The sequence below is a fragment of a genome, unplaced genomic scaffold, assembly GCF_019419815.1.
Source record: "Pyrus x bretschneideri cultivar Hongxiangsu unplaced genomic scaffold, Pyrus_bretschneideri_v1 Contig87, whole genome shotgun sequence".
Taxonomy (NCBI): domain Eukaryota; kingdom Viridiplantae; phylum Streptophyta; class Magnoliopsida; order Rosales; family Rosaceae; genus Pyrus; species Pyrus x bretschneideri.
The window spans coordinates 317,527-344,703 of record NW_025999828.1 but is presented as its reverse complement, the minus strand read 5'-3'; the positions used below and the strand labels follow the sequence as shown (position 1 = coordinate 344,703).

Sequence of the window (27,177 nt, the reverse complement as noted above, 5' to 3'; positions counted from 1 at the left end):
AGGCTAATGCATGTGTCGCCCCAAGGAGGCTTTACCTATCTCTTCCTCTATTAAATGGCATCCTCCTGACCAGCACGATGTGATTAAGCTTAATTTGGTGGTTCTGTTTCGAACAACCATGCAGCTACTTCCTTGGTAGCTGAAGTGATGGGTTTGCAGGTGATATTTTGGTAGCTGCTTCCTTGGCACGATGTGATTACAGGTGATATTTTGGTAGCTGAAGTGATGGGTTTGCAAGGCCGTCTGCAATGTGCTAGGCGCAAGGGTTTCACTAAAATAATGGTGGAGAGGGATTTAAAGCTCATCATTGAAGCTATGCAAGGTCATTGGGGAGTTCCTCAAAGAGTTAGCTCTATCATCAACGATATTCGTGTCCTTTGTCATATTAGTTGGAAGAACATTTTCAAAGAGGCAAACTTTGTAGCAGATGCTTTAGCTCACCTTCGTTTCTCCCTCTCGAATCCTCATTTTTGGGATTTCTGTTTACCTAATGTTGATTTTCTTGCCTTTAATTTTGATTGTATTGAAAACGGTTATACTAGAAGTTCCGTGCTTTAATGAATTTCTTTGCATAAAAAAAAATAAAAAAATAAAAATCTAGAGCCCGATAGAAGCACTTTTGGGAGGACTAAAATATTTGAAGACAAATGCAACAAAAATAAAAAAAAATAAAAAATCACTAGTAGTAAACAAAATCAAATTACATTGTTCTTGGAAACTAAACATAAAGTTTGCCACTTGTCTTTCTTTTTTCGTGTAATGTAACAAAAAAGAAATGCACGTCTTCCCATCTTTCAAGCCCTCCCTGTTCTAAACCTATCAACTCCTTACACAATAGGGAACGGTGGACAAGAAAGAAACTGCATCCTTTTGATGCATGGAGACCAATTTTCACATCGGATAAAGATTAGATGGAGAATAGAGATTTATACCTACATTTTAAAGGAAAAGGGCTGTCAGTTGGACGCCGATGGCAACTGCCAAAAGTTTTTCGTTGCAACAAGGACTTTTTCTCTCCCGTGCGATTCTGCTTCTTTTTCATGTATGGTAGCAGTCCACCTTACGGCGCGAGCTATCCGAGCTATTTTTTCAATAACTTCAGGGGAGTCTCTAACCACAACGATTCCTTCAGGACGCAACATTCGATCCATCTCCACCATCAAATCCACCATGTTACATCTGCACAAAATCAATGCCTAATGGTTTAATACTTCTATAAGAATGTAGGAACCTGTAGATTCAGGAAACAGCTAGAACTCAGGGATGCCTTTTCAAGTAGAAGTACCTGTTCTTGGTTGAACCTTGATGTTTTATGAGTGATTCGATGCCAGTTACATGGATGAAGTCATACGAACGAGGGTATGTTGAGAAAGGCTCGCACCTAGGATGATCAAGCAGAAACGTTAGCTCACCAGTAGAGGTTTCCAAAACACTAATAAGTCGATAAAAATTAGCGAAAGCATATCATGATCAAAAGAGGACTCTAACCTAGAAATAGAATGCATACAGACTGGCACTAAAATCGACAATAGTAACGGTAACGGTTAAAAATAGTTTTTGCTATCTATTTTGTGCTGAAAGTTATCACTGCTCCATCAACAATTTACAAATAAACGGTATGATGGGGCAGGTTTAATGTTTTCTAGAAAGTAAAGCAGCTGAGAGAAGAGATATAAGAAAGACTTGTTGATGTGATAGTATGATACTAAATCAGGCATTAGAGCAGGATGACAAAAAAGGTGCACTCTTCACAGGAGTGAATTGGGGAGAGAACAATTGATAAGCTCCACCGCAGGACTTACGTGTGAAGCACTTGGGGTAAAAATACAACACTCACCAGTCATGGTAGACTCCAATAAGACCTCGATCAAATATTACAGAAAGAGTTGAGGACTTGCGGGCAGGAACAACATTCATCACCCACACAGGATCAGACTTCAGTGCAGCAGCAAAACCTCCAAAAAAGGCATTCATGTCCATGACATTGCGTACAGCTGGAGTTCCAAGCTTCAGGTTTAGGGTGTTCTTATAGTAAGCAACTCTTCTTGCCCAACGTCGTGTGTCCGCCTCAAACACGTCGATCCCATTTCTCATGACTGTGGCCCTTGCAGGAGCTTTTGTCAGCCTGTCCGGCCACTTTGGAATCATCCCAACAGAAAATTCTCCCTTGACAGAAGACGTTCTACTCACACATTTCTTTAACTTGTAGTACCTGCATAACAATTGAGTTTATTGGTACTGATCTCAGAACTTCTTTGAATTCGAGGTTTGCTGATACTATGATTGTTTATACAAGGTGCTGAAGTGGTTACACTACAAGAGCTAATTTTTGGCCTGATACATACAAGAGTTTGAAATATGATGACACAATATAAGATTTGTGAAAATAAAAAGATTTGGAAAACAATCACTTCATACTAACATAAAGGTTCCATTTTGGAGAAGGGGTTAAGAAACACTAAGAAACCAAGAACAGATTATTACCATGCATCACTTGCGTCGTCTGATTCATCACACAATTCAAGACCAAATTCGTTTTGGTTAGGAAGACATGAATCACCAGCAGGCTTTTTCCAGACAGCCGTGTTTCCATCCACAGCAATCAGCTCATAACACAATGCTCTTGTGACAGCTTGGAGATCTGCCCATTCCTTGTCTTGATTAGCCCATTGCACGGGAGGACCAGAGATTACTAGGTATCCTCCTGGGCGAAGTAAACGATCCACTTCAAGGAAATATGTGGCATCTGCGAAAATTCAGGTTCCTTTATGATAAGAGCAAGTATTGGGGGTGGAAAAAAATATAGCAGTATCAGAGGCTACAATGACAAAAACTCACTATAGGCAGTAAAAGGTATCAAACATCGAGAGCAATGAATCAAATCAAATGAGAAAGCAGGAAATGGAAGTCTGCGAGTGCCAAGCATGGCAACAAATGCTGGAATTCCTCTTTCAAGTGCAAAATGTATCTGTGACTTGTGTGAATCTCTAGGGGCAAAAGACATTGCCAAAATGTCTTTGGATAGAAGATAACCCCCAAAACTGGCAACCTGTAAAGAATCAAAATTTGTGAGATTTGAGAGGGAAACTAGTGTGGTCTCCATGAAAAGAGGAGCACTGTTCTTACCCCACAACCCATGTCAAGAGCAGTTCGCAGAACGCCATCACTGATGGGGATGTACTGTCCAAGTTTTTCAATATATTGTATAGCTCCATCAGGAAACATGGTGCCACCGCCAGGGAAAATGAAATGTGGGCCTTCCAGTTTCATCCATCCCTGATGACCTTTCCTGTCTGCAATTTTGTTGTGTGGCATGTTGTCGTGCCATATCTGTACACAACTACAGTATTTTAAGATATGTCGACACAAAACTAATGGTGATGCTTCAGGCTTTGATACATCATCAAATGAAAGTCATTCTATCTCCTGAAGTCGATACTGGACATATCTTCTGAAAGAAGATTCCCAACATCACAAAGGGTTTATCTCTTTATTTTCAATTAAGAAGAGGACTAAAAAGACAATCGCATTTGAAAGTCATCGGCAATTAAAACTCCAAAAGACAAGAAAAGCCTCACATAAGCAGTCCGTGTTTCACTTATTTAGTAGCTATTTCCAGTTATCTACAAGCTAGATGGATCTTAAACCAAAATTCAAGAACATCAAACCAAAATGTACAACACAGCACTTAAACTCTAAACATCACAGGGTTTTTGAGAAGCTTTAGTAGCCAGGGAGAGAATGAAGAGTTTGTATGCTGGGAGGAAAGGGCATTGCTAAAATTCATCAGCAATGAGCAAGTCAAGATTTGAATACTTCTAGCATATTACAAAGTTCGTTAGCTACAATGCACATATCCTATTTAAGAATCTATGTATTACACAAGTAACACAACTGTAACTTTAGTGGTTTGCATTCCTATTCCTAGCTCAAGAGCATGCATTGAAACAATTAACAAATTTCTCAGACCAAGCTTATCCACAAGCTCGGTTGGAGACATTCAACAGCTCAAACTTGCTGCACCACCTCTCATCAATAGATCCTCAAAGGCACCGTCCATTGAAAAATTCAAAATCATATAACAGCTGCAAATCTTAATTCAAAGTTCCAAACTTTCTATCACTCAGACACAAGTTTAACTACCGAAAACGAAACCGGGGATTAACCCAACAACCAAATTGATGAATTGAACGAACCCAAAATCACACAAACCTTGGTCAAGCTGTCGGGCCACGGGACCGGAATCTTGTAGCCATTGGGAGGTGGGATCAAGCAGAGAGGGGTCTCCTCGGGCAGAGGGCAATGCCTCTCTCTGTAAAAGTTCATTTCCCGACTTAACTGGCTGTTGCGCCGGGGGTCCTCACAGGGCATGTGGTCGACGGCATCGGCCGGGCAGGCTTCTATAGGCTGGTGGTGCTGCCCGAGCTCCACCAACGTCACTAAACGGTGCCGTTGCTTCGGATCGGCGTTGGTCGATAAGAGAAGAGCCTGGCGACCTGAGGCGGCGAGCGAGTCGCCCAAGGGAGTGAAGACTAAAAGGAAGAAGAAAATCACTATGCCGAAGAAGGCCGCCGAGATAAGGTCGAGGAGGCGACATTGCCTCGAGCTCCGTTTCGAGGCGGGCAGGTTCAGGTGACCCATTTGGGGTTCGGATCAAGGGGGTCCGGATCCGATTAAATTGGCATCCGGGTCCCAAAATGGACGAATTGGCTTCTGGGTTTTGAAAAAGAGGGGATTTTGAGTTGGGATGGGGAGAAATTAGGTCGGTAGATTGCTAGGGTTTATGTGTTGGAGGTGAGAGAGAGAGAGAGAGAGAGAGGGAGGTGGAGGAGTGCGAGACAAGTTGATGAAGATTGGGTGTGACAACCTCTGCTGTGTTGCGTAATGGTGGCTCTCCATTTTGGATGAGGATCCTCTACATGTATTTTTTGGGTCCAATACTATACAAGATTTTTAGTAAGGAGACAAGTTGATGAAGATTGGGTGTGACAACCTCTGCTGTGTTGCGTAATGGTGGCTCTCCATTTTGGATGAGGATCCTCTACATGTATTTTTTGGGTCCAATACTATACAAGATTTTTAGTAAGGAGTTTTAACGAAAAAAATCACGGTACTGTTTATTTGAATGAAAAGTTATATTTTTACACTAAAAAGTCAATCCTAATACTATTCACTTTACCCTTTATTTTGTCCTTATCATTAAAACTCAAAGTTTTCAAGTCCTTTTTCATTAGTTTTCTTTTTCTAATATGGACTCTCCAAAAGAAACCAACTGTTGTAACGCCATATATTTAATAAACCAGTTATAATTTTCTTTTAATTCACCAAACTTGAACATGACATGCCCACAAACCATTCTTTTTGTCATTTTTGTGAAAGCAAGCGTGCCAACACATAACTGAGCTCGGTCGACTAAATAGAATAAATGTGGCAGTGGTGTCAAATGCGTTGCTTGCCTTTGCACTTGAATGATTACGGTCGAGGAAGAACACGTCTCAGCCTTGGGTTCTAAAACCTAAAGACAAGGTTACTAGATCATTGTGAAGTTCAATAAACTTGTCCAACTTTCATTGCGTCGAACAACAAGGGGTAACTTGGTAACACCTCACTTTGTTAAGAGGATAATGACAAAACCTCTTTAGGTGAAAGAATTGGAAACTCTTTGTCCGCCGAGTCTTGAATAAGTAACTAACCATAAGCATTGTTGTTCACTTATCTGGACAGAAGGGGCTCCCAAATTGCCTGGTTCTACAGCTCCTGTCACACCCCGATCCCGACATACATCCAGAATCGAACGTGATGTCACCAAGTACCCGTATATCTAACATACCCAGCTTCTGGGATATGGACAAAGCATAACTCAAGATTCAAATTATGCAATCATTTTTCGTATTCTTTATGGTTACATCTAACCTCCTCGTTATACTGCCTACGTACCCTAAATAGAGATCAAGCCATTAAGAGTTCACCATTTGTTAAACTCTGAACTTTTAGTAAAACACTTACTAGCAGAAAACATAGAGTACCACACTACACATCAACCATAAACCAAACAAGAGTTGTCATCATGCCATTCACACACGCATGTGCGTTCCAACACCATTCCATAATCACATCAATCAACAACACATACAATACATCAAAATGCAGGGTTAGAGCAACATAGTTGGGCCGAAGCCTACATCTCTGAAGAATGTGATTTCAGACCACTCAACGAAATCCAACAACATCGGGTTCCAAACCACTCAACGGAACCAAAATACCAAGCGGGATTCTGAACCACTCAACAGAATCTAAACCAGGATACGATTCCGGACAACTTAACGGAATCACGAAGTACAATGGATATTGGACCATTCAATGAAATCTAAGGCATGATACGATTCCGGACCACTCAACGGAATCACAGAGTATGAGGGATTTCAAACCACTCAACGGAATCTAGATGGAGCAGGGAACCAGACCACGCAACGGAACCCCAGCGGAACCCAGTTCCAGACCACTCAACGGAACCGTGCGGAAGTCCAAGAAACATCTCAACGGCTCGAAGAAACAAGACATGAATCAAGTTATTCAATTCACGAAGGCTTAACGAAATGAAACAAAGCACAAGTACTAAATTTGGAACGGGTCAACAAAGCAAGAAATGAAACGATATCGAAGCAAAGAACCCGATGACAATGGGTTAACGATCCACTACTAGCCCTCACATTTCATCAAACAATTCATCAAGCACTTCAAATCACATTTCACAAATATCATCAATACACAAGTCAAATCACATTTAATAAACAGAGATCAATGGCTAAATATAAAAAAAAAAAAGAAAAATCACATTTCAATAGAAATCACATTTATAAAATCAAGTGATATCCACAAAGGGTACCAAATACGAAATCAGGGTAATAACCATATCACATATTTTAAAGTCACTCACTAACCAATGTAGGCCCACTAGACTTCACTTAGTGTCTAGTAGTACTAATTTCAGTATTTAAGAACGATTTGAAACATGTTGACCAAAAGTCAACTCTCTGTCAATGGTGGGTTCCACAACCCTACATAATTCGATTCAGAACGATCCAACGGTCGGATCTCCGCCAATCACTAAAATTAAGTGGCTGTCAATGTTTGGTTTTACAAACTTAGAAATTCAATTCAGAAAGATTCGTAAATCGGATTCTCGATCCATAAGTTCCTAAGGCCCTCAAATACTATGTATAATAACATATTAAAGTTTGGTAACGATCTAACGGTCAGATCGTCGATTGTTATAATGGTCAAGTGGCGGACCTTAATGAAAATATGTTCAAATGGTGAAATTTCGTCAATTGGATGTCAAATATAAAATTAGGATATCGCAATTAACCTAGAAAGACAAAGTTGGCCCATTAGCCACACGTTGCCGCATGTGGCGATTGGCCGCACCAATTTGCAGGAAAATTCACCTAACTCCAAAAATTACCAAATTTTACATAATTGTAGAACACAACAAGGGGAAGAACTTTCATGCCTAGGCTGAAGTCCAATTTGGCTGGAAAACACTTGAAATCACCATCGATCTACCAAAAACCTAAAAATGGGTGTTCTTCGATTCAAATTCCCTATTGCGCCGCCACCCCCAAAATTGTTTGGGGTTTGTTCCTGGGCTCGAGAGGAGTATTTTGGTAGTGGTGATCAATGGAAAATATTTTAGAAATGGCGGATTCTGCCATTGTGCACCTGCAAAACCCGTCGGTGCAATCTCACGTAATCGAGTTCAATTCCCTTTGGTTTTTGGGTGTAAATGGAAGAAGAACAATGGGGAATGTATTCTAGGTGGTGGCAAGCCTTGGATCGCAGGAAAATGCCGAAATCGACGTAGGGGAGTGTGGAGGAACCGAGTGGCGGAACCGGTCATCGGGTTAAGGGTTTTGAGATTCGGTTCCTCTCATTTTCTCCTTCCCTCCTTTCCCTCCTTTCCCCATTTTTTGATTGGGCAACACCCACTTATTTCTCTCATTTCCCTCTTCCTTCTCCAATCACAACCACACACGTGGCACATTAGATTTGGTGAAGCCTTCTAGATTAATGGTTAAATGACCATTTCGCCCATGTCTTTGCTTGTCTATAACTTCTTCCTTATAACTTCAAATTACATTTTGTTTGCACTCACGGGTTCGTATCAATGAGTATTATCCAAATATGTAAAGATAAGTGGAAAAATATGTAGGGATCAAATACGTCTGCGAAGAATCTTGTTTAAAACAATAGAAGCAATTTCGTCTTTTTACTTATAAAAAAAACTAGACTCCGTAAATATAAAAGCGTCGAAACTATGACTACGAAATACGTAATTTTAAATAGTGAAATCCAGGGATGGGATTTCACAGCTTCGGTGTTATTAATCCAAGCTGAAGATGTCACTGGTTGCCAACACAGTGTTGTTCACTTATCCGAATTGAATATGTGTTAACAGGAGGGTTATGATAGTTAGTGTTTTTCTCAAAAGGTGTAAGAATGGTATAGCGTAGAGAGAGGGGTTTCAGGAAGAGCGTTTAAGTTATCTGTTGAGTTGAAGGCGCTCTCTACATTGCAAAAACCTCTTGTATTTATAGGAATGAATTCTGTGAAGGTCAAGTCTACTGAATGACATAATTATAATAATATTCTGATTCTTTGGCATCTTCTTTGAATATAAGTGAAAATGTTCTTGGCCAAAACTCTATCGCCGCCAAGTCTCGTCGTCTTCGATTAGGACTCTGAACCTAGATTGATTCATCCTTTATTCGAAGACCAATCTTGATCCTCAAATAATTTTCTAATCCAACAGGCAACAACTTAGAGTGTAGGCAAAGGCGGAGCTACCATGGGCCTAGGGGGCGGATGCCCCCACTGAGATTTTTTCTGATGCTGGCATGCTGCTCAAATTGATCTGGTTTTGCAGCAGCAGAGCCCCCACTAAGATTCTTCTGGTTCTACTCCGATCTGGTTCTGCAGAAGCAGAGCTAGGTCTTTCTTTTTTTTTTTTTTTTTTTTTTTTTTTTTTTTTAAATCCAGGCCAAAACGACATCGTTTTGGTCTTGGTAAAAAAAAAAAAAAAAGAAAACAGTAAACGAAACGACGTCGTTTCATATGTTTCAAAAAAAAAAGTGTTATAGTGGGGGATTGCTTGTCCCCGCGGTCCACCCCCATGCCATCTCTCCGTTTCCTTTTTATTTCCCTTTGCCAATCAGAGATCAACGTTGCTCTTCCCCCAAATTCTCAATAGCTTGAAACGAAACGGAACAGGAGCAAAGGTGTTGTTCCCAGCCACTCTCTAGCCGACATATATATATTTGGGTAAATTTTTTAATTCCTAAATCTATAATCCCTAACCCTAATTAATTATTTAAGACGAATTTTTGTTTAATTGGTATAGAAATATAGAATCATATGGTAATGCACTAATATGGTTATTGGTTATTGATTATTGATATGAATTCTATGATTATTGATGAATGAAATTATGAAATTACGAATTCTATGAATATGGGTATACATTTATTCATATGATTAGTTGAATTAAATGTTTATTTGTTGAATAATTTGTATGCTTATTGGTATTGCCATATTGGTTAATTGAATTGTTGTCTTGGTTGGATATGGATTAGTTATTAGGCATATTAGTATAGTATACTCTAGGATTAAGAGTCTAATAATTTTATTGAGATTTTTATTCTATAAATTCTACAAATTACGTATGAACCTTATATGTTATTGGTATCAATATGATTGACTTTGCAGACTGAAACATCATGGAGAGGTTTTTCAAAAAAAATATCAATGCCGCCATCCCCAGATATTGAGAAAAATAATGATACTCGGGGATAAGATAGTACAGAATTTATTTTATCAAATCTTCCATCAGATCCTGGTAAGCGAATTCGAATTTCTAATATTTGAGATCAAGTACGAAGAATGTATGTGCTAGCTGGTCCTCAACAACCTAAAACCATAATTTTCCTTACAAGAAATATGGAGACACGCAAAGACGATTCAACCTTGCTTGGTTTGATGATTTTCCTACTTGGTTGGAATATAGTGTAGAAAAAGATGCTGCCTTTTGTCTGCGTTGCTACCTTTTTAAACCAAACATTGGAGAACAAGTAGGCGGAAATTTCTTTGTTAGCGAAGGATTTTCTAACTGGAAGAAGAAAGAAAGACTTCTAACTCATATTGGAGGTGTCAATAGAGCACACAATCAAGCATGGAGTAAAAAGCAACATATCCAATCTTTTTTCTCTAAAACTCATGATGAAGCTTGAATTCAATATAGAGCTCGGTTGAATGCATCAATCGATTGTTGTTGATTTCTTTTGAGACAAGGGCTTGCATTTTGTGGTAATGATGAATCTGAACATTCAAGCAACCATGGAAACTTTCTTGAGCTTCTACAGTTTTTTACTCACCACAATGAGGATGTGAAAGCCGTTACTTTGAAAAATGCTACAGAGAATCACAAATTGACATCACCAGATATTCAAAAGGACATTGTAAATGCTTGTGCAACTGAGACCATCAAGGCTATTATTAAAGACATTAGCACTTTGTTGTTCTCTATTTTGATTGATGAATCTCGCGATGTATCAACAAGGGAACAAATGGCTATTGTATTGGGTTATGTGGACAACAATGGGCATGTCATTGAGCATTTTATTGGCATTGAGCCTGTTATTAGTACCATTGCTCTCTCACTCATGGAAACCATTGATGGGGTCTTTTCTAGGCATAACTTGAGCATGTCTAGGTTGTGTGGGCAAGTTTAAGATGGGGCTAGCAATATGCAAGGTGAGTTCAATGGTCTTAAAACTCTTATTATGAAAGAAAATGGTTGTGCCTATTATATTCATTGCTTTGCACATCAACTTCAATTAGCTCTTGTAGCTATGGCAAAGAAGAACATCCAAATTGAGTCTCTTTTTAGTATAGTTACTACTTTGGTAAATGTTGTTGGAGCTTCATCAAAGCGTTATGATCTTCTTCTAGAGAAGCAATCTATTGCAGTTACTGCTGGAGAAACATGTTGGGGTTCACACTTTGGTACTTTAGTAAGTATAATGACTATGATTTCATCCATACTTGATTTACTTGAAGTAATAGCAGATGATGGAGTAAGCTCTCAACAAAGATGTGAAGTGCTTAATTTATTGGATTCCATGTAATCATTTGATTTTGTGTTTGATCTACTCTTGATGAAAGATATACTAGGAATAACCAATGAATTGTCATAAGCATTGCAAAGGAAGGATCATGATATTGTAAATGCCATGAAGTTGGTTGCAATTGGTAAGCAAAGGTTGGAGATAATGAGGAAACGTGGTTGGGATTCTTTACTTAGTGAAGTCTCAGAATTTTGTCTTAAACATAATATTGATGTGCCTAATATGAATGATATGTTTCCTTCTCGAAGGTGAGGGAAACGAAAAGCACAAGCAGTCACAAATATGCATCATTATTATGTTGGGATATTTTATGTTGTTCTGGATTGGCAGCTTCAAGAACTAAATAATCTTTTCAATGAGACCAACACTGAGTTACTTCTTTGTTTGGCATGTTTATGTCCAATTGACTCCTTCTCTGCTTTTGATAGCCCAAAGTTATTGTGTCTTGCCCAGTTTTATCGTAAAGACTTCTCTATGAATGAGCTGGTCCTTAAGATTCAACTTGAGACTTACAATGTGGATATGCGGTCTAGCATTGAGTTTTCAGGTTTAAAAGAGATTGGAGATCTTGCAAAAAAAAAAAAAGGTTCAATGCAAAAAACACAAGGTGTATTCACTGGTTTACTTGCTTGTGACATTAGCACTAACTCTTCTAGTTGCTACTGCAATCGTTGAAAAAGCATTTTCGGCCATGAAAATTCTGAAGAATCGATTGAGAAATTGGATGGGAGATCAATGGATGAATGATAACATGGTTATTTTTATAGAAAGAGAGATGTTTGATGGTATTAGTAATGATGTTGTCATGCAACACTTTTAGAACATGAAAACACATCGAGGGATATTGTAAGGGACTGTTGTATGAAAAAATTTCTGGATTAATATATAAGTATTGTGTTTAGTAAATTCTTGAGCTTTTTAATTATGACTTTGTTATTTGAGGATGCCCCCATTCACACAAATCTCTGGCTTTGTCCCTGATAAGTCACATTTTGCATGCATTTATATCTTCCTTATTTGGTGTCTTTGTGATTGTTTTGGAATAAACTAGTTGCATTTTACATTATTTGGTGTTAGTGTGCAGCCAAGTATGAAATTGGATTAATGGGAAGGCAAATGAAGTAAAAACATTCCAGAAAAGATGTGAAGTGTTAAGAGATGCAATTCGGCCATATTGGGTGATTCTAAACAAAGCAAAAACATGGAAGTTAGCTATGTGGTTCCAACATCAAAACATGCATTCACATGCAAGTTCTCAACCTTGGCCGTGCATTCTCATGCCATCCCATCATTTTATGCACTTCTAGCACCAAATCAGTTTCTTTACACCTTGTGCCATGCATTCCACTACTTGTCCATCTCCCTTTTGCGCCAAAAACACCATTTCCATCACTTAATTCATTTCAGCCATTTTGACACCAACAAACACAATCTGACCGTGCATTCCACTACATTTCTCCACTTCATCTTTGCAGAAATACACATGCACCTCAATTAAATAAACCCTAAGCCTGCATATTGTCCCTTTGTCCATGCCGTGTATTCCTTTTCCCCTTTCCAGATTTGTACAAAGCATTTCTGGTGGTCCAATTCACCTTTGCAGGTTCCACTCACTTGTGGCAGCAAGTGCACATGTAGCTCAATTAAACAAACAACATTCATGCATATTCCCTAATGCCATGCGTCCACTACCTCAGAAACCCATCAATTCCAGCTCATTTGATGCTATTCCATCTGACTTGTGCATGAGATCCAATCTGAATTTGGGACACATTCATTTCTTTAAAACAAGTCACCCTTCACACATGAAAGGTTCCGCATATGTTCTTCTTCATTCAGTCCATTACACACACTTAAACTCTCCCATTTCACTCCATTCTATGTCCATTTCTGTCCCAAGGGCAGAAACCATCCAAACCAAGCCAATCTAGTTCATCCGCACCACATTTGGAGAACCACAACCGAGGCCACTCCCCAAGGACTTCAACATCAGTTTTGCTTCAAGGGTTTCTCCTTCTTAATCTTATGTTCACTCATGTTATTTATTTTTATGTTAAACCTTTGTAAACATGAAGTGTAACTAATCCTCCTTTAGGGATTCGATGTAACCTTGCAAAGTTTGCCATGTAATTAAGTTAGAATGCTCAGTTTGTCCATCTATTTCTTGTTTCATTCTCTGATTTAATGGTGACTTAGTGTGTTGATTTTAATGTTTGATCATCATTTGAATTAATCACAAAGTTGTGTAGCCAAGATTAGAACACACATCATGCATAATCTTGGTAGATATGTGAATGAATGAAGGGAATGTTTAGCACACATCCTGCCGAGTTAATCCCTTTAGTTTTATGAAAGTTTCTTGTGCATTACATACTCTTGATTATGAACCAAAGTTGCACATCACAATTAGGTTCATGATTAGAGACATTTGATCAAATCCACACATCATATGGTTGATCATGTCCAAGTGAAACAAACTCAAGAAATAGGTAGATGAATGAGTACAAACTAACTTAACAAACATGGATTTAATTGAGCAATGGTGAAATCGAGTCCCTAGCTTCATTTCCCTTGGAACTATCCCATTATATTAGTTATTGATTCATTGATTTGTGTTTACTTCATTTTCTTATGCTTTCAAGTTACAACAACAAATATGCCTAGTTTGATTAGTTTGATTCATTTCCAAATCTGCCTATTTAGACTAGTTTGATTCATATTCCAAATCTGCCTATTTAGACTAGTTTGCTTCATTTCATAGAGTTCTTGCAAAACAAGTAATTACATAGGTCCAATTAGTCCCTGTGGATTCGACACCCTTGCTTGTGCCATTATACTAAATATATTCTAGCATTAGGAAGGAAATATACATCAATAAAAATGGCGCCGTTGCCGGGGACTGATTTCAGTCCCTTGTAATTGCTTGTTTGCTTGTTTGCTATTTTGATTAGTGTCAAGGTTCATAACTTGTCAAATTGATAACTGGAAGTTGATTTAAGTTGCATACATTTCATGTGTGGAAAAGAATCCCTTAGCCATTCCATTATCCATTGGTTTACATCAATTTGCTTTATAATCTGTCCATTTAATTGCATTTCGTCCAAATACAAATTCCCCCCATATTTTGTTAAGTCTTAGGCTTAGAATCTGTCTTATCTTGTGTTTTGAAGCATTTTGAGTCAAGCCCAAACCTAATTTTCGTCCAAAGTTGAGTTAGTGTCAAAACTGCCCAGTTTGTGTTTTTAGGCAGTTTTGAGAGTTTTTAGCTTGTTTTGAGTCTTGTGAATCTGTTTAGAGTCCCTTGAGTCTTTTTAAACGTTTTTAAGTTTATTTTTGTTCTTTTCATTGTTGTTTGCTTCTTGATTTTCATTCACACTTGTGTTATTTTATTTCAGGTAGTATATGTCAAATAGACTTGTTGAGTTAGGCCAAAGAATTGAAAGGTTAAAGGGCCACACTTTGGACAACTTTGTGCCATCAAGTTCATCCTTTATCCGTGAGGAAGAAGAAAGGATTTCACCTAGTTCAACAAGTAAAGGATCTGAGCAATTTAATTGGGAAAGAGAGGAAGAGATGGCGGGCAACCAAGATGAACTTCGAGCTTTGGAGGACTTTGCTCAACCAATCATACCAAATTCACCTTCATGCATCTTGCTGCCCACAGAAGCTAGAAACTATGATCTCAAATCTTCACATTTCCATATGTTTCCCTCATTTTATGGCTTACCTAATGAAGACCCTTTAGCTCATATTAAAGAGTTTTACAATGTTGTGAGTGGTTTACCTTTGCAGGGAGTTAGTGAAGCAAATTTGAGGATGAGGGTGTTTCCTTACACCTTGAAAGATAAGGCCAAGAGTTGGTTGATGACTCTAACACCAGGTTCCCTCACCACATGGGATGCCGTGGCTAAGAAGTTCTTGGAGAAGTTCTTTTCCACTCAAAAGACAGCCACATTAAGGGGACAAATCTTCAACTTCAAACAAGATGATGGTGAACCTTTCAATGAGTGTTGGGAGCGTTTTAAGGGTCTCTTGTTGCAATGTCCACATCATGGGTTACCTTTTCACTTACAAATGCAAATTTTCTATGATAGACTAACCCAAAATTGTCAATCAACTGTTGATAATGCAGCAGGTGGAGCATTGAAGAAAAAGAATGCTCAAGAGTCATATAACATTTATGAGATGTTGGGGTCTAATGCTCAACACAAAGATTTAAGAGGTAAGAAAGTTGGAGTTTATGAAACAAGTTCTAACCATGAGCTTTTGTTGCAGGTAGCTAACCTAGAAAGGAAGCTTGAATCCGTGCTCAACATGGTGCCAAAAACTAATGAAGTGTGTGCCATTTGCAACATTCCAAGCCATCCTACTCACCAATGTCCATCTAGGGAGGCTTACCCCGAGTATGTTCAAGAACAAGTGAACCTCATGAATTCTTACAATCAAAGGCCAAGGAATGATGTGTATTCCAATACATATAACTCAAGTTGGAGAGATCATCCCAACCTTTCATGGAAGAACAACAATCAATTCCAAAATTTCCAACCAAAACCTGCCCCTACCCTTGAGGACACGGTTAAATTGTTAGCCCAAAACACCTTGCAATTCCAACATTCCACCAATAGCACTCTCCAGCAACATTCAGCAGCTCTAACCAAAATGGAGACACAATTGGGGCAGATTGCAGATGCCTTGAACCAAAGAGAAGTTGGAAAGTTTCCAAGCCAACCAGTGATACTCCAAAGGAACCAAGAGCAAGCCAAAGCAATCACTACACTTAGAAGTGGTAAGGTTATTGATAATAGGGTTGGCAATGAGGTTACTAATGAATATGATCATGTGAATGCAGGTGTTACTCAAGGAGACAATGATAGACCAAATGAGGAACCAAGCCATGTTGAAGCACCAAATCTTCACAAGGCCGAGAAACCATACACTCCACCAATACCATTCCCTGGAAGACTTGCCAAGAGCAAGCAGGATAAGTCATTTAAGGAGATTTTTGATATACTAAGCAAAGTGAATGTTAACTTACCTTTACTTGATGTCATTAGGAACATGCCAGCATATGGGAAGTTCTTCAAGGAGTTAAACAGCTACAAAAGGAAGTATGGACCACATGAGAAGGTTGTGGTGTCTGAGAATGTAAGTGCAGTTTTGCAAAGAAAACTTCCACCAAAGCTCAAGGATCCAGGAAGTTTCTCTATCAACATCACCATAGGGGACAAGAAAGTAGAGAAGGCAATGCTTGATTTGGGTGCTAGCATCAACTTAATGCCTTATTCAGTGTACCTTCAACTAGGTTTGGGAGATTTGAAAGCCACCACCATTTCATTACAACTGGCAGACAGATCTGTGAAATATCCAAGAGGTATAGTAGAAGATATTCTAGTTCAAGTTGATAAACTAATCTTGCCTGCAGATTTTGTAGTGTTGGACATGGAAGAAGCTCCTATACATGATCGTGAGTTGCCTATATTGCTTGGGAGACCTTTCATGGCCACGGCCAAGACCATCATTGATGTGCAAAATGGACTCCTCACTATGATAGTGTTAGGAGAGACAGTTCAATTCAAAGTGTTTGAATCTCTTTCTCATCCTTCTTCATCTCTTGATTGCTATGCCATTGATGTGCTTGATTCACTTGTATTCTCTAAGTTCTTGCAGGCACAATCGAATGAACCATTACAAACTGTTTTGAGTCAATCTCAAGATGAGTTTGATGAAGAAGATGCACTCATGGAAGAAGTAGCTGCCTTGGATGCATTAGCATTGTATCCTTTGAATGTTTCACCTCTTTTAGAGCCTTTAGAATCATCAATGTCACATTTAACTCCTTCCACTGTTAAGGCACCAAAACTGGAACTTAAACCACTTCCACCACATCTAAAATATGCATATCTAGCTGAATTTGAAACTCTTCCAATTATCATAGCTTCTGATCTCACCCCAAATGAAGAAGATAAACTAATTAGGGTGTTAAAAGAGTTCAAATCAGTTTTTGGTTGGTCTATTGCAGATATCAAGGGGATAAGCCCTACCATGTGCATGCATAGGATTCTCTTGGAGGAAGGGGCAAAGTCAACCCGTGAACCACAAAGAAGGCTCAACCCACACATGAAGGAGGTTGTTAGGAATGAGGTGTTGAAATTGTTAGATGTGGGGATCATATATCCCATTTCTGATAGCAAATGGGTGAGTGCCATTCAAGTGGTGCCTAAGAAGGTGGGAATCACAGTGATGAAGAATGAAAACAATGAGCTTGTGCCCACAAAGCCCACTGCTAGTTGGCGTGTTTGCACCGATTACAGGAAGTTGAATTCTGGCACTAGAAAAGATTATTTTCCTATGCCTTTCATAGATCAAATGCTTGAGAGATTGGCAGGTTACTCACATTATTGTTTTCTGGATGGTTACTCAGGTTACAATCAAATTGCAATCGCTCCGGAGGATCAAGAGAAAACAACCTTTACTTGCCCCTTTGGCACATTTGCATATAGGAGAATGCCTTTTGGACTTTGCAATGCTCCAGCAACATTCCAAAGATGCATGTTGGCCATCTTTTCTGACATGGTAGAAAGGTTCATTGAGGTATTTATGGATGACTTCTCAGTGTTTGGTTCCTCTTTTGATGAATGTCTTAACCATCTATCGTTAGTACTTCAAAGATGTCAGGAAACAAATTTGGTTCTCAATTGGGAAAAGTGCCAATTTATGGTGAAACAAGGAATTGTGTTGGGACATGTAATCTCTAGCAAAGGAATGGAGGTGGACAAAGCCAAAATTGACGTCATCACCAATATGGTAGCCCCCACCACTGTGAAGGGAGTAAGAAGTTTTTTGGGCCATGCGGGTTTTTATCGTCGTTTCATTAAGAACTTTTCAATGATCACTCGTCCATTATGCAATCTGTTAGCTAAAGATGTTGTATTTCATTTTGATAAGGCTTGTATGGATGCATTCAATACTTTGAAAAATGAACTAACCTCGGCCCCTATTATTATGGCACCAGATTGGTCGTTACCTTTTGAATTAATGTGTGATGCCTCTGACTATGCTGTTGGTGCAGTTTTAGGGCAAAGGGTGAACAAACGTCCACATGTGATCTACTATGCAAGCCGGACTCTACATGATGCTCAACTTAACTATTCCACAACTGAGAAGGAGTTGCTTGCTGTTGTTTTTGCATTAGAAAAGTTTAGGTCATATCTTGTGGGATCTAAAGTTATTGTGTTTTCTGATCATGCAGCCCTTAGGTACTTGATGACAAAGAAAGATGCTAAACCACGCTTGATTAGATGGATACTATTACTACAAGAGTTTGACTTGGAAATTCGAGATAAGAAGGGCAGTGATAATGTTGTGGCTGACCATTTGTCCAGGCTTAATGAAAACCATGGAGTGGGGAAACCCTTGCCCCTAAATGAATCATTTCCAGATGAACAACTTCTTGTTGTTCAAGAACAAGAGCCATGGTATGCTGATTTTGTTAATTATCTGGCTTGTGGTGTAATGAGAAATGACATTTCTTTTCAGGAAAGAAAGAAGTTCCTGGCCATGGTAAAGCACTACGTTTGGGACGAACCATATTTGTTTAAATATTGCCCTAACCAAATCATTAGGAGATGTGTTCCAGAGAGTGAGCAACAAAGCATTCTGACATTTAGCCATACATTGGCATGTGGAGGACATTTTGGTGCCAAAAAGACATCTCTAAAGGTTTTACAATCTGGTTTCTTTTGGCCCACTTTATTCAAAGATGCTTTTGACTTTTGTTCTAAGTGTGATAGGTGCCAGAAAATGGGGAACATTAGCCGAAGAAATGAAATGCCATTGAACAACATTTTGGTGGTGGAGCTCTTTGATGTTTGGGGAATAGATTTTATGGGACCATTTCCATCCTCTTTTGGCTACTTATACATATTAGTGGCAGTGGATTACGTATCCAAATGGGTTGAAGCCATTGCTACAAGAACTAATGATCATAAAGTTGTGTTGAATTTTCTTAAAGATGTGATTTTTTGTAGGTTTGGAACTCCAAGAGCTATTATTAGTGATGGTGGCAGCCATTTCTGCAACAAACCCTTTGAATCCTTGATGAAGAAATACAACATCAACCACAAAGTGGCAACCCCATACCATCCTCAAACCTCAGGACAAGTGGAGATTAGCAACAGGGAGATCAAGAACATTCTGATGAAGACTGTGAGTCCTACAAGGAAGGATTGGTCATTGAGGTTGAATGATGCACTATGGGCGTATAGAACAGCATACAAGACCCCCATTGGCATGAGTCCTTATCGCCTTGTGTTTGGGAAAGCTTGTCATTTGTCAATGGAGCTTGAACACCGTGCATACTGGGCCATCAAGAAGTTCAACTTTGATTACAAGGATGCTGGAATAGCAAGGAAGCTCCAACTTAATGAGTTGGAAGAGCTTAGAAATGAGGCATATGAGAATGCCAAAATCTACAAGGAACGGACCAAGCTCTATCATGACAAGGCCATCCTAAGGAAGGAGTTTCACCAAGGTATGAAAGTACTTTTGTATGACTCACGTTTGAGACTTTTTCCAGGAAAACTGAAGTCTAGGTGGGTGGGACCATTCAAAGTACTGCAAACATTTCCCCATGGAGCTGTGAAGATAGAGAACATGAAGAATGGCACCTCTTGTAAAGTCAATGGGCAGCGATTGAAACCATATTTGGAGAAAGTAGAGGAGGAGCCAGTGTATCAAGTTGTAGATTTTCTTGAGTTTACAACACCATGAACAAGCTACCATGTCTTGCCTAGACATTAAATAAAACGCTTGCTAGGAGGCAACCTAGTGTGGTTTGTGTTCTTTCCTTATTTTGTGTTTATGTTATTTCCATTCCATATTCTTTGCCTATTTACTTTGCATACAATTTTAAGCATCGAGGACAATGCTTAGGTTAGGTTTGGGGGTGTGGGATGGAAAGTTTGTGTGTTGTATTTGTTTTATGTGTTAGTTCGGTTAAAAGTGTTGAAAGTTTGTGTTTTGTGTTGTTTTATGTGTTTGTTTTAGTTAAGGGTGTTTTGCTTACTAATATGAATGTATATGAGGGTTATGTTTGAAATAAAACGATTGGGTTGCTATGAAAAAGTGTTGCATCTTGTTGTCATGTATAAAGCTTTAACTCTTGGAATTATGATGATAGAGGTACCATACTTAAATTCTGGAAGAAGAATAGTGGAGACTACCCTAGTGAGTTATTTTGAGCCTAATTGCTTCTTTGAGAGGGTTTAAAGTGTTTCTACTCCTATCTTTTTCTTTCAATTTCACTCTAAATGATCTCATTACTTCTATTTTGTTTGGATACTAAGAATCATTCTCCTTTGCAGATACCATGTGTTTAGTGTCATTCATGAATGAACTCAATGAGATGATGTTAGGCTATGCATGTTTAACTACTAAAAGGCTTAAATCCTACCCATTCGTGTGCTCCATTCACCCTTGTTGCAGCCAAACACTTTAGCCTAATTCATTCATCACCCACACCATAATCTACCCATTCTAGCCCATTACAAGCCATACCTTATAGTTTGGGGAATACCAATGTGATAAAGACTAAGGGCAGATTGAGTTATAGAGCAAGATTGTGGCGTGTACCGAGGGCACCTATGTTGAAAATGTTTCTAAAAAAAAAAAAAAAAAAAAAAAAAAAAAGAGGATCAAAGTGGATACAAATTCCAAATCACCACATTATAAAGCATAGGGCCTGGACGCCAAAAACAAAAGAAGACAAATGCCAGTGAAGAGCCTCAAAGACACCTTGGTATGCCCCAAACTCTAGCATTTCATATCACTTCTTTCATAACCTATACCCTAAGCCTTGCATTACAATCTTGAAAAAGACCTAGCTGATCATTGAGGATGTATTCATGGGTGATGGTAAGTGTGTGTGTTATCTGTATTCTTAGCATTTGATTCATTTCATGAGATCTACTCAGAAACTGTGCTTCCATTTCAGATTTCATATGTGAGAATTTTGATTCCATTTACATAATTTCACTCATATATGTTGTTGAGAGACTAAACCTTAAGATTTGAGTGAGAACTTGAGTGGAAACTGTGAGGAGTAGAGTTGAGGCGAATTCTATCTTAAGCTTTTGGGTATGGTGGCCTTGAAGTTGTAAGATATGGAGAAATATCTTTATACGTTACAATTGATACGATTCTTTGAAGTGGCAAACTTTTGAGTTGAATGAATGACAAAACCTTCATTGGTTCTTATTAGTTTGTTTAAAGCATGTATTAGCCAAATTGTTTGCAGTGTTTGTAGATGTTTGTGGGTGTCATCACTGTAAACCCTCAGGAGACACAACTCCTCCAACTAGGGACACCTAGGGGTTCAAAGGCTTGTTGCACATGCTCAGTGCAATCGTTTAGCCAGCGAAAGTGGTTTAGTTAGATGTTTGTGTTTTATGTGTTTTAGTTTTAAGTTTGCTCGAGGACTAGCAAAAACCAGGTTTGGGGGTATTTGATAAGTCACATTTTGCATGCATTTATATCTTCCTTATTTGGTGTCTTTGTGATTGTTTTGGAATAAACTAGTTGCATTTTACATTATTTGGTGTTAGTGTGCAGCCAAGTATGAAATTGGATTAATGGGAAGGCAAATGAAGTAAAAACATTCCAGAAAAGATGTGAAGTGTTAAGAGATGCAATTCGGCCATATTGGGTGATTCTAAACAAAGCAAAAACATGGAAGTTAGCTATGTGGTTCCAACATCAAAACATGCATTCACATGCAAGTTCTCAACCTTGGCCGTGCATTCTCATGCCATCCCATCATTTTATGCACTTCTAGCACCAAATCAGTTTCTTTACACCTTGTGCCATGCATTCCACTACTTGTCCATCTCCCTTTTGCGCCAAAAACACCATTTCCATCACTTAATTCATTTCAGCCATTTTGACACCAACAAACACAATCTGACCGTGCATTCCACTACATTTCTCCACTTCATCTTTGCAGAAATACACATGCACCTCAATTAAATAAACCCTAAGCCTGCATATTGTCCCTTTGTCCATGCCGTGTATTCCTTTTCCCCTTTCCAGATTTGTACAAAGCATTTCTGGTGGTCCAATTCACCTTTGCAGGTTCCACTCACTTGTGGCAGCAAGTGCACATGTAGCTCAATTAAACAAACAACATTCATGCATATTCCCTAATGCCATGCGTCCACTACCTCAGAAACCCATCAATTCCAGCTCATTTGATGCTATTCCATCTGACTTGTGCATGAGATCCAATCTGAATTTGGGACACATTCATTTCTTTAAAACAAGTCACCCTTCACACATGAAAGGTTCCGCATATGTTCTTCTTCATTCAGTCCATTACACACACTTAAACTCTCCCATTTCACTCCATTCTATGTCCATTTCTGTCCCAAGGGCAGAAACCATCCAAACCAAGCCAATCTAGTTCATCCGCACCACATTTGGAGAACCACAACCTAGGCCACTCCCCAAGGACTTCAACATCAGTTTTGCTTCAAGGGTTTCTCCTTCTTAATCTTATGTTCACTCATGTTATTTATTTTTATGTTAAACCTTTGTAAACATGAAGTGTAACTAATCCTCCTCTAGGGATTCGATGTAACCTTGCAAAGTTTGCCATGTAATTAAGTTAGAATGCTCAGTTTGTCCATCTATTTCTTGTTTCATTCTCTGATTTAATGGTGACTTAGTGTGTTGATTTTAATGTTTGATCATCATTTGAATTAATCACAAAGTTGTGTAGCCAAGATTAGAACACACATCATGCATAATCTTGGTAGATATGTGAATGAATGAAGGGAATGTTTAGCACACATCCTGCCGAGTTAATCCCTTTAGTTTTATGAAAGTTTCTTGTGCATTACATACTCTTGATTATGAACCAAAGTTGCACATCACAATTAGGTTCATGATTAGAGACATTTGATCAAATCCACACATCATATGGTTGATCATGTCCAAGTGAAACAAACTCAAGAAATAGGTAGATGAATGAGTACAAACTAACTTAACAAACATGGACTTAGTTGAGCAATGGTGAAATCGAATCCCTAGTTTCATTTCCATTGATACTATCCCATTATATTAGTTATTGATTCATTGATTTGTGTTTACTTCATTTTCTTATGCTTTCAAGTTACAACAACAAATATGCCTAGTTTGATTAGTTTGATTCATTTCCAAATCTGCCTATTTAGACTAGTTTGATTCATATTCCAAATCTGCCTATTTAGACTAGTTTGCTTCATTTCATAGAGTTCTTGCAAAACAAGTAATTACATAGGTCCAATTAGTCCCTGTGGATTCGACACCCTTGCTTGTGCCATTATACTAAATATATTCAAGCATTAGGAAGGAAATATACATCAACAGTCCCTAAGTGTAGGGGTTGAGTGCGTGCAAAATCGAGTCCAAACAAGATGTGAATACCATATGAATTCTGGAATCCAATACATTTGATTGATTAATGATCTTGTAGTACAAGGCTATATATGTAGATTGAATAAGATATATTACAATTAGTCTGAATATTACAATAGATGACAAGCATACAAGTATTGAATAAGATATATTTCATTTTAGTTTCTTCGAATGTTGAATAAGAGTTTGGGGATGACTGAAAAGTTGATGGAGGGTGAGGGAGGAGCGAGGGAAGATCGGCTGGGGTGGCTTATGCCCTTCTGGTATTGACAATGGGGTCAGCCATGGCACTGGAAAAAACAAAGGACAGAGTGGGGAATTGCCAAAATAAAAAAGAGTAATGTTATACTTAAGGACACGCAAACACATGTGGATCATATCTTTATTATAAAAAATAGTATAAATGATAGTATAACTAGATAGTAAGAGTAGTATTTTTGAATAAAAAAAATATAAAATTGATTCATTAAATACGCGACCTTGCAATAACCCTTGGATTATATTAAAAGTTATGTACAGTCTTGCACCCAAAAAAATTATGGGAACTTTAACAAAAAACTCCTGGTACTGTTCACTTTAACGAAAAACCATATTCTTACACTAAAAAGTTAATCATGGTACTATTCACTTTATCCTTTATTTTGTTATTTTCATTAAAACTCAAAGTTTTCAAATCATTTTCATTAGTTTTCCTAAAAATTGTGCGGAGGTGTTACTGAAAAAGAAAATCATGCAGAGGATCCCGATCCTCTCCATTCTAATTTTAATTTTACAAATTATTAAACCAATTAAATCTAGTAGTACTAATAAATTAATAAAAATGGGAAATTATTCCTTGGTCAGAGATTTTCTCTCCCCTTTTATTAATATTTGATAAAAATGGGGGTGGAAGACAACAATTACTTGAGGTTTTATATGGCGCGGTTAATATAAGAAAGTGACTCTTTTTAGCTTTTTTGAGAAGAAATTCTTTTTTGTTGCAGTTCTATTAGATTAGGAATGTGATTGTGTAAATCTTAGTAGATATGGGAATATCTCTTATATTCCTATTAGGAGTTGATTACCTCTTAAATGTTGTAATCCTAAAGGGTAAAGAATTAACCTTCCCTACTACTATAAATAAAGACACAATGGGGTGAAATAACACACACCTCACAATTACACATCTCTCTCTTCTCTCTACTATTGCCACACCTTTCTCTCTCTATGGCCTCCATAATTGTTTAGTAAATTATGCATACAACACGTTATCAGTACGCTCTTGACGCTGTGCTAAAGAGAGTTTGATCTTCAATCAAGGGAGTATTACGTTTTAATCATTCTTTTTATGATTAATTTATTATTTTATTGAATTGATATACATGTTATTGATTCAATTTAATTTTTCTGTGTTGAACGTGATACAACGCATTGGAGATGCAATTCCGACTTTTCAAGAAGGATCTTCTACAAATTCAAAGGCTTTTGTTGTTTCCTGCCAATCAGGTACGCTTAAAATAAAGTAAGATATTTGAAACAACCTTGAAGCATGAAAATATTCCCCATGATGCATGAACCCCCCTATGTTTATATTTCCCTTCCGATATATATATCGTATATGTTCATATATTTGTCAATATATATATTTGTTTCATGCATCACACAAATTAAATTGTTATGTGGAATTTGTGAGTCAAAATATCAAATTAAATTAGAAGCATAAAAAAAAAAAAAAAAAAAAAAAAAAAAAAAGGAATTGGACATGGTGCAGCACACCACTACGCACGCCACCACCAGGCCTCAACCTGGGGTTAATTGGTTAGGCTTGAAGCCCTAAGCCTGTTTGCACCTTGTCTCGTGGCCCGCTGCTCCCTCTTGGACCAAACTAAGCCTCGGCTTGGGTTCCATGCAGCCCAGGTCTGCAACCTTCATCCAATCTAGCCCAGTTGGCTAGGTTTTCTGCCACGACCCGTGTCCCCCACGCCAGCCCACAAGGCTGGGCTTGGTCCCTGAGGCCCACACACATGTAGCTAGCCCTTTCTTTGTGGCTGGGCTCAGCATTCCTGCGCCCAAAACCCACAGGCCCGCAATGCGGTAGACCTACCCGTGCCCCTTTCAACCCACACTGAAACCCAGCTGCGGCTAGGGTTTCTCCTACAGACCACCCTCGAAGCCCTTTTGGGCCCTCTCTTTCACTCAAGGCACCCAACCCTAGCCCATATTATTTTTAGGGCTATATTTTCAATCCAATAATATTATTTTAATATTATTTAGCTTCTACAATCGACCCCGTATGGCCCGATTTATTGAATTAATTAAAAGTGACCTACAGTCCATTAATCTAATAATGAATCCAAAATTATTGACCTGAAGATCACTTTTGGACATTAACGATTCAATAATTTATTTTTATACTTTGAATCGTCATATACTTTCGTAGTAATGAATCTCTCACACTTGAGTTCCCGAAAAACCTCAAATCCACCACACTTAGTTGTATATTACATTTTGTGTTTCTTGCAAGAACCTTTATTTTATGAACTAAACGTTCATAAACTAAATTGAACTTGTAGTTGATAAGCTCATATTTATATAAATTTTACATCAAATTCACTTGTCTTTTTTTAGTTAGTTCCTTATATTTTTGAGCTATTTACTTTGGTTTTGTGTTTTGTAGGATTTGTCAAGCAAAGAAAAGAAAAATAGCACAAGTGGAATTTTAAGTAACAAATTCGTCAAAACTGCCTGTGCAGGTCAGCTGACTTTGGAAGCAAGTTGCAGACAGCTCAGAATGAATTAGAGAATGTGCCTTATATGTTTGGAAAGCTACGGATGTCTATTTTCTGGGGCATTTTGCGGATTGTTAATATCATTTTTCTAGAAGAAGTTATGGCCATTTTAACACTGAAAGGTTCCCAAGAGGCTAAGCAGTTTATAACTGACAAGAAAGCATTGAAAGCAATAAATCCAATAAAACTAACAGCCAAAACTGATGCAGCCAAGAACAAGCCAGCTAACACCTATTCAAATATCAGAGGAAGTGGAAAATTAAGTGAGAGTAATGGGCATAAAGGCTGCCCAAAGAGTTACAATTGTTTTAGCATTTCCTCTCACTTATTGTCATCACTAAATGGCTGTTAGTGGGGTGAGTTATGGAGAAAAAACTGTGGCAGCAAAAAGAAGAGAAGACCTGCAGGTTGCAGCGGCAAAGGGTGGAAAAAAAGTATGAAAAAAAGATAGAAAAAAAGGAAGGAAAGCAAGGAAAAAAGGCAAGGCTGCTGCATTGGGGAAGGAAGGAAAGGAAGGAGGAAATCTTGGCATTCTCTTCTCTCGGTTTTATCTTCTCAAACTCATGTCTTTCTTTTGGTTTAATTTGAGAATTATGTGTAACTAATTTTTAGTAGTTGGGGGCTGTTTTGACGCCCCGAATATGATTGCAAGTTTGTTATGACATTTCGTTTGAATTACTTTTATGAATGGATGAAAATTGGTTCACTACTTGTCTCATTGATGAATTCTTTATGTGTTCTCTATGGATGCATACTTAGTAAGCATATCTAGGATT

General features: G+C 38.3%; 1 protein-coding gene and 1 pseudogene across 1 annotated transcript; both read right to left on the bottom strand.

Moving 5' to 3' along the window:
* Positions 1-659: 659 nt before the first annotated feature.
* On the bottom strand, positions 660-4,922 carry LOC103935493 (probable pectin methyltransferase QUA3). Its single transcript, XM_009345265.3, has 7 exons — positions 4,213-4,922; positions 3,127-3,330; positions 2,839-3,049; positions 2,485-2,746; positions 1,838-2,212; positions 1,286-1,381; positions 660-1,179 (listed from the first exon to the last, which is right to left on the bottom strand). The coding sequence occupies exons 1-7, from the start codon at positions 4,639-4,641 to the stop codon at positions 957-959; spliced, it is 1,800 nt and encodes a 599-aa protein (XP_009343540.2). The 5' UTR covers positions 4,642-4,922; the 3' UTR covers positions 660-956.
* Positions 4,923-15,130: 10,208 nt separating this feature from the next.
* Positions 15,131-15,241, bottom strand: LOC125473449 (annotated as a pseudogene).
* Between the last annotated feature and the right edge of the window lie 11,936 nt (positions 15,242-27,177).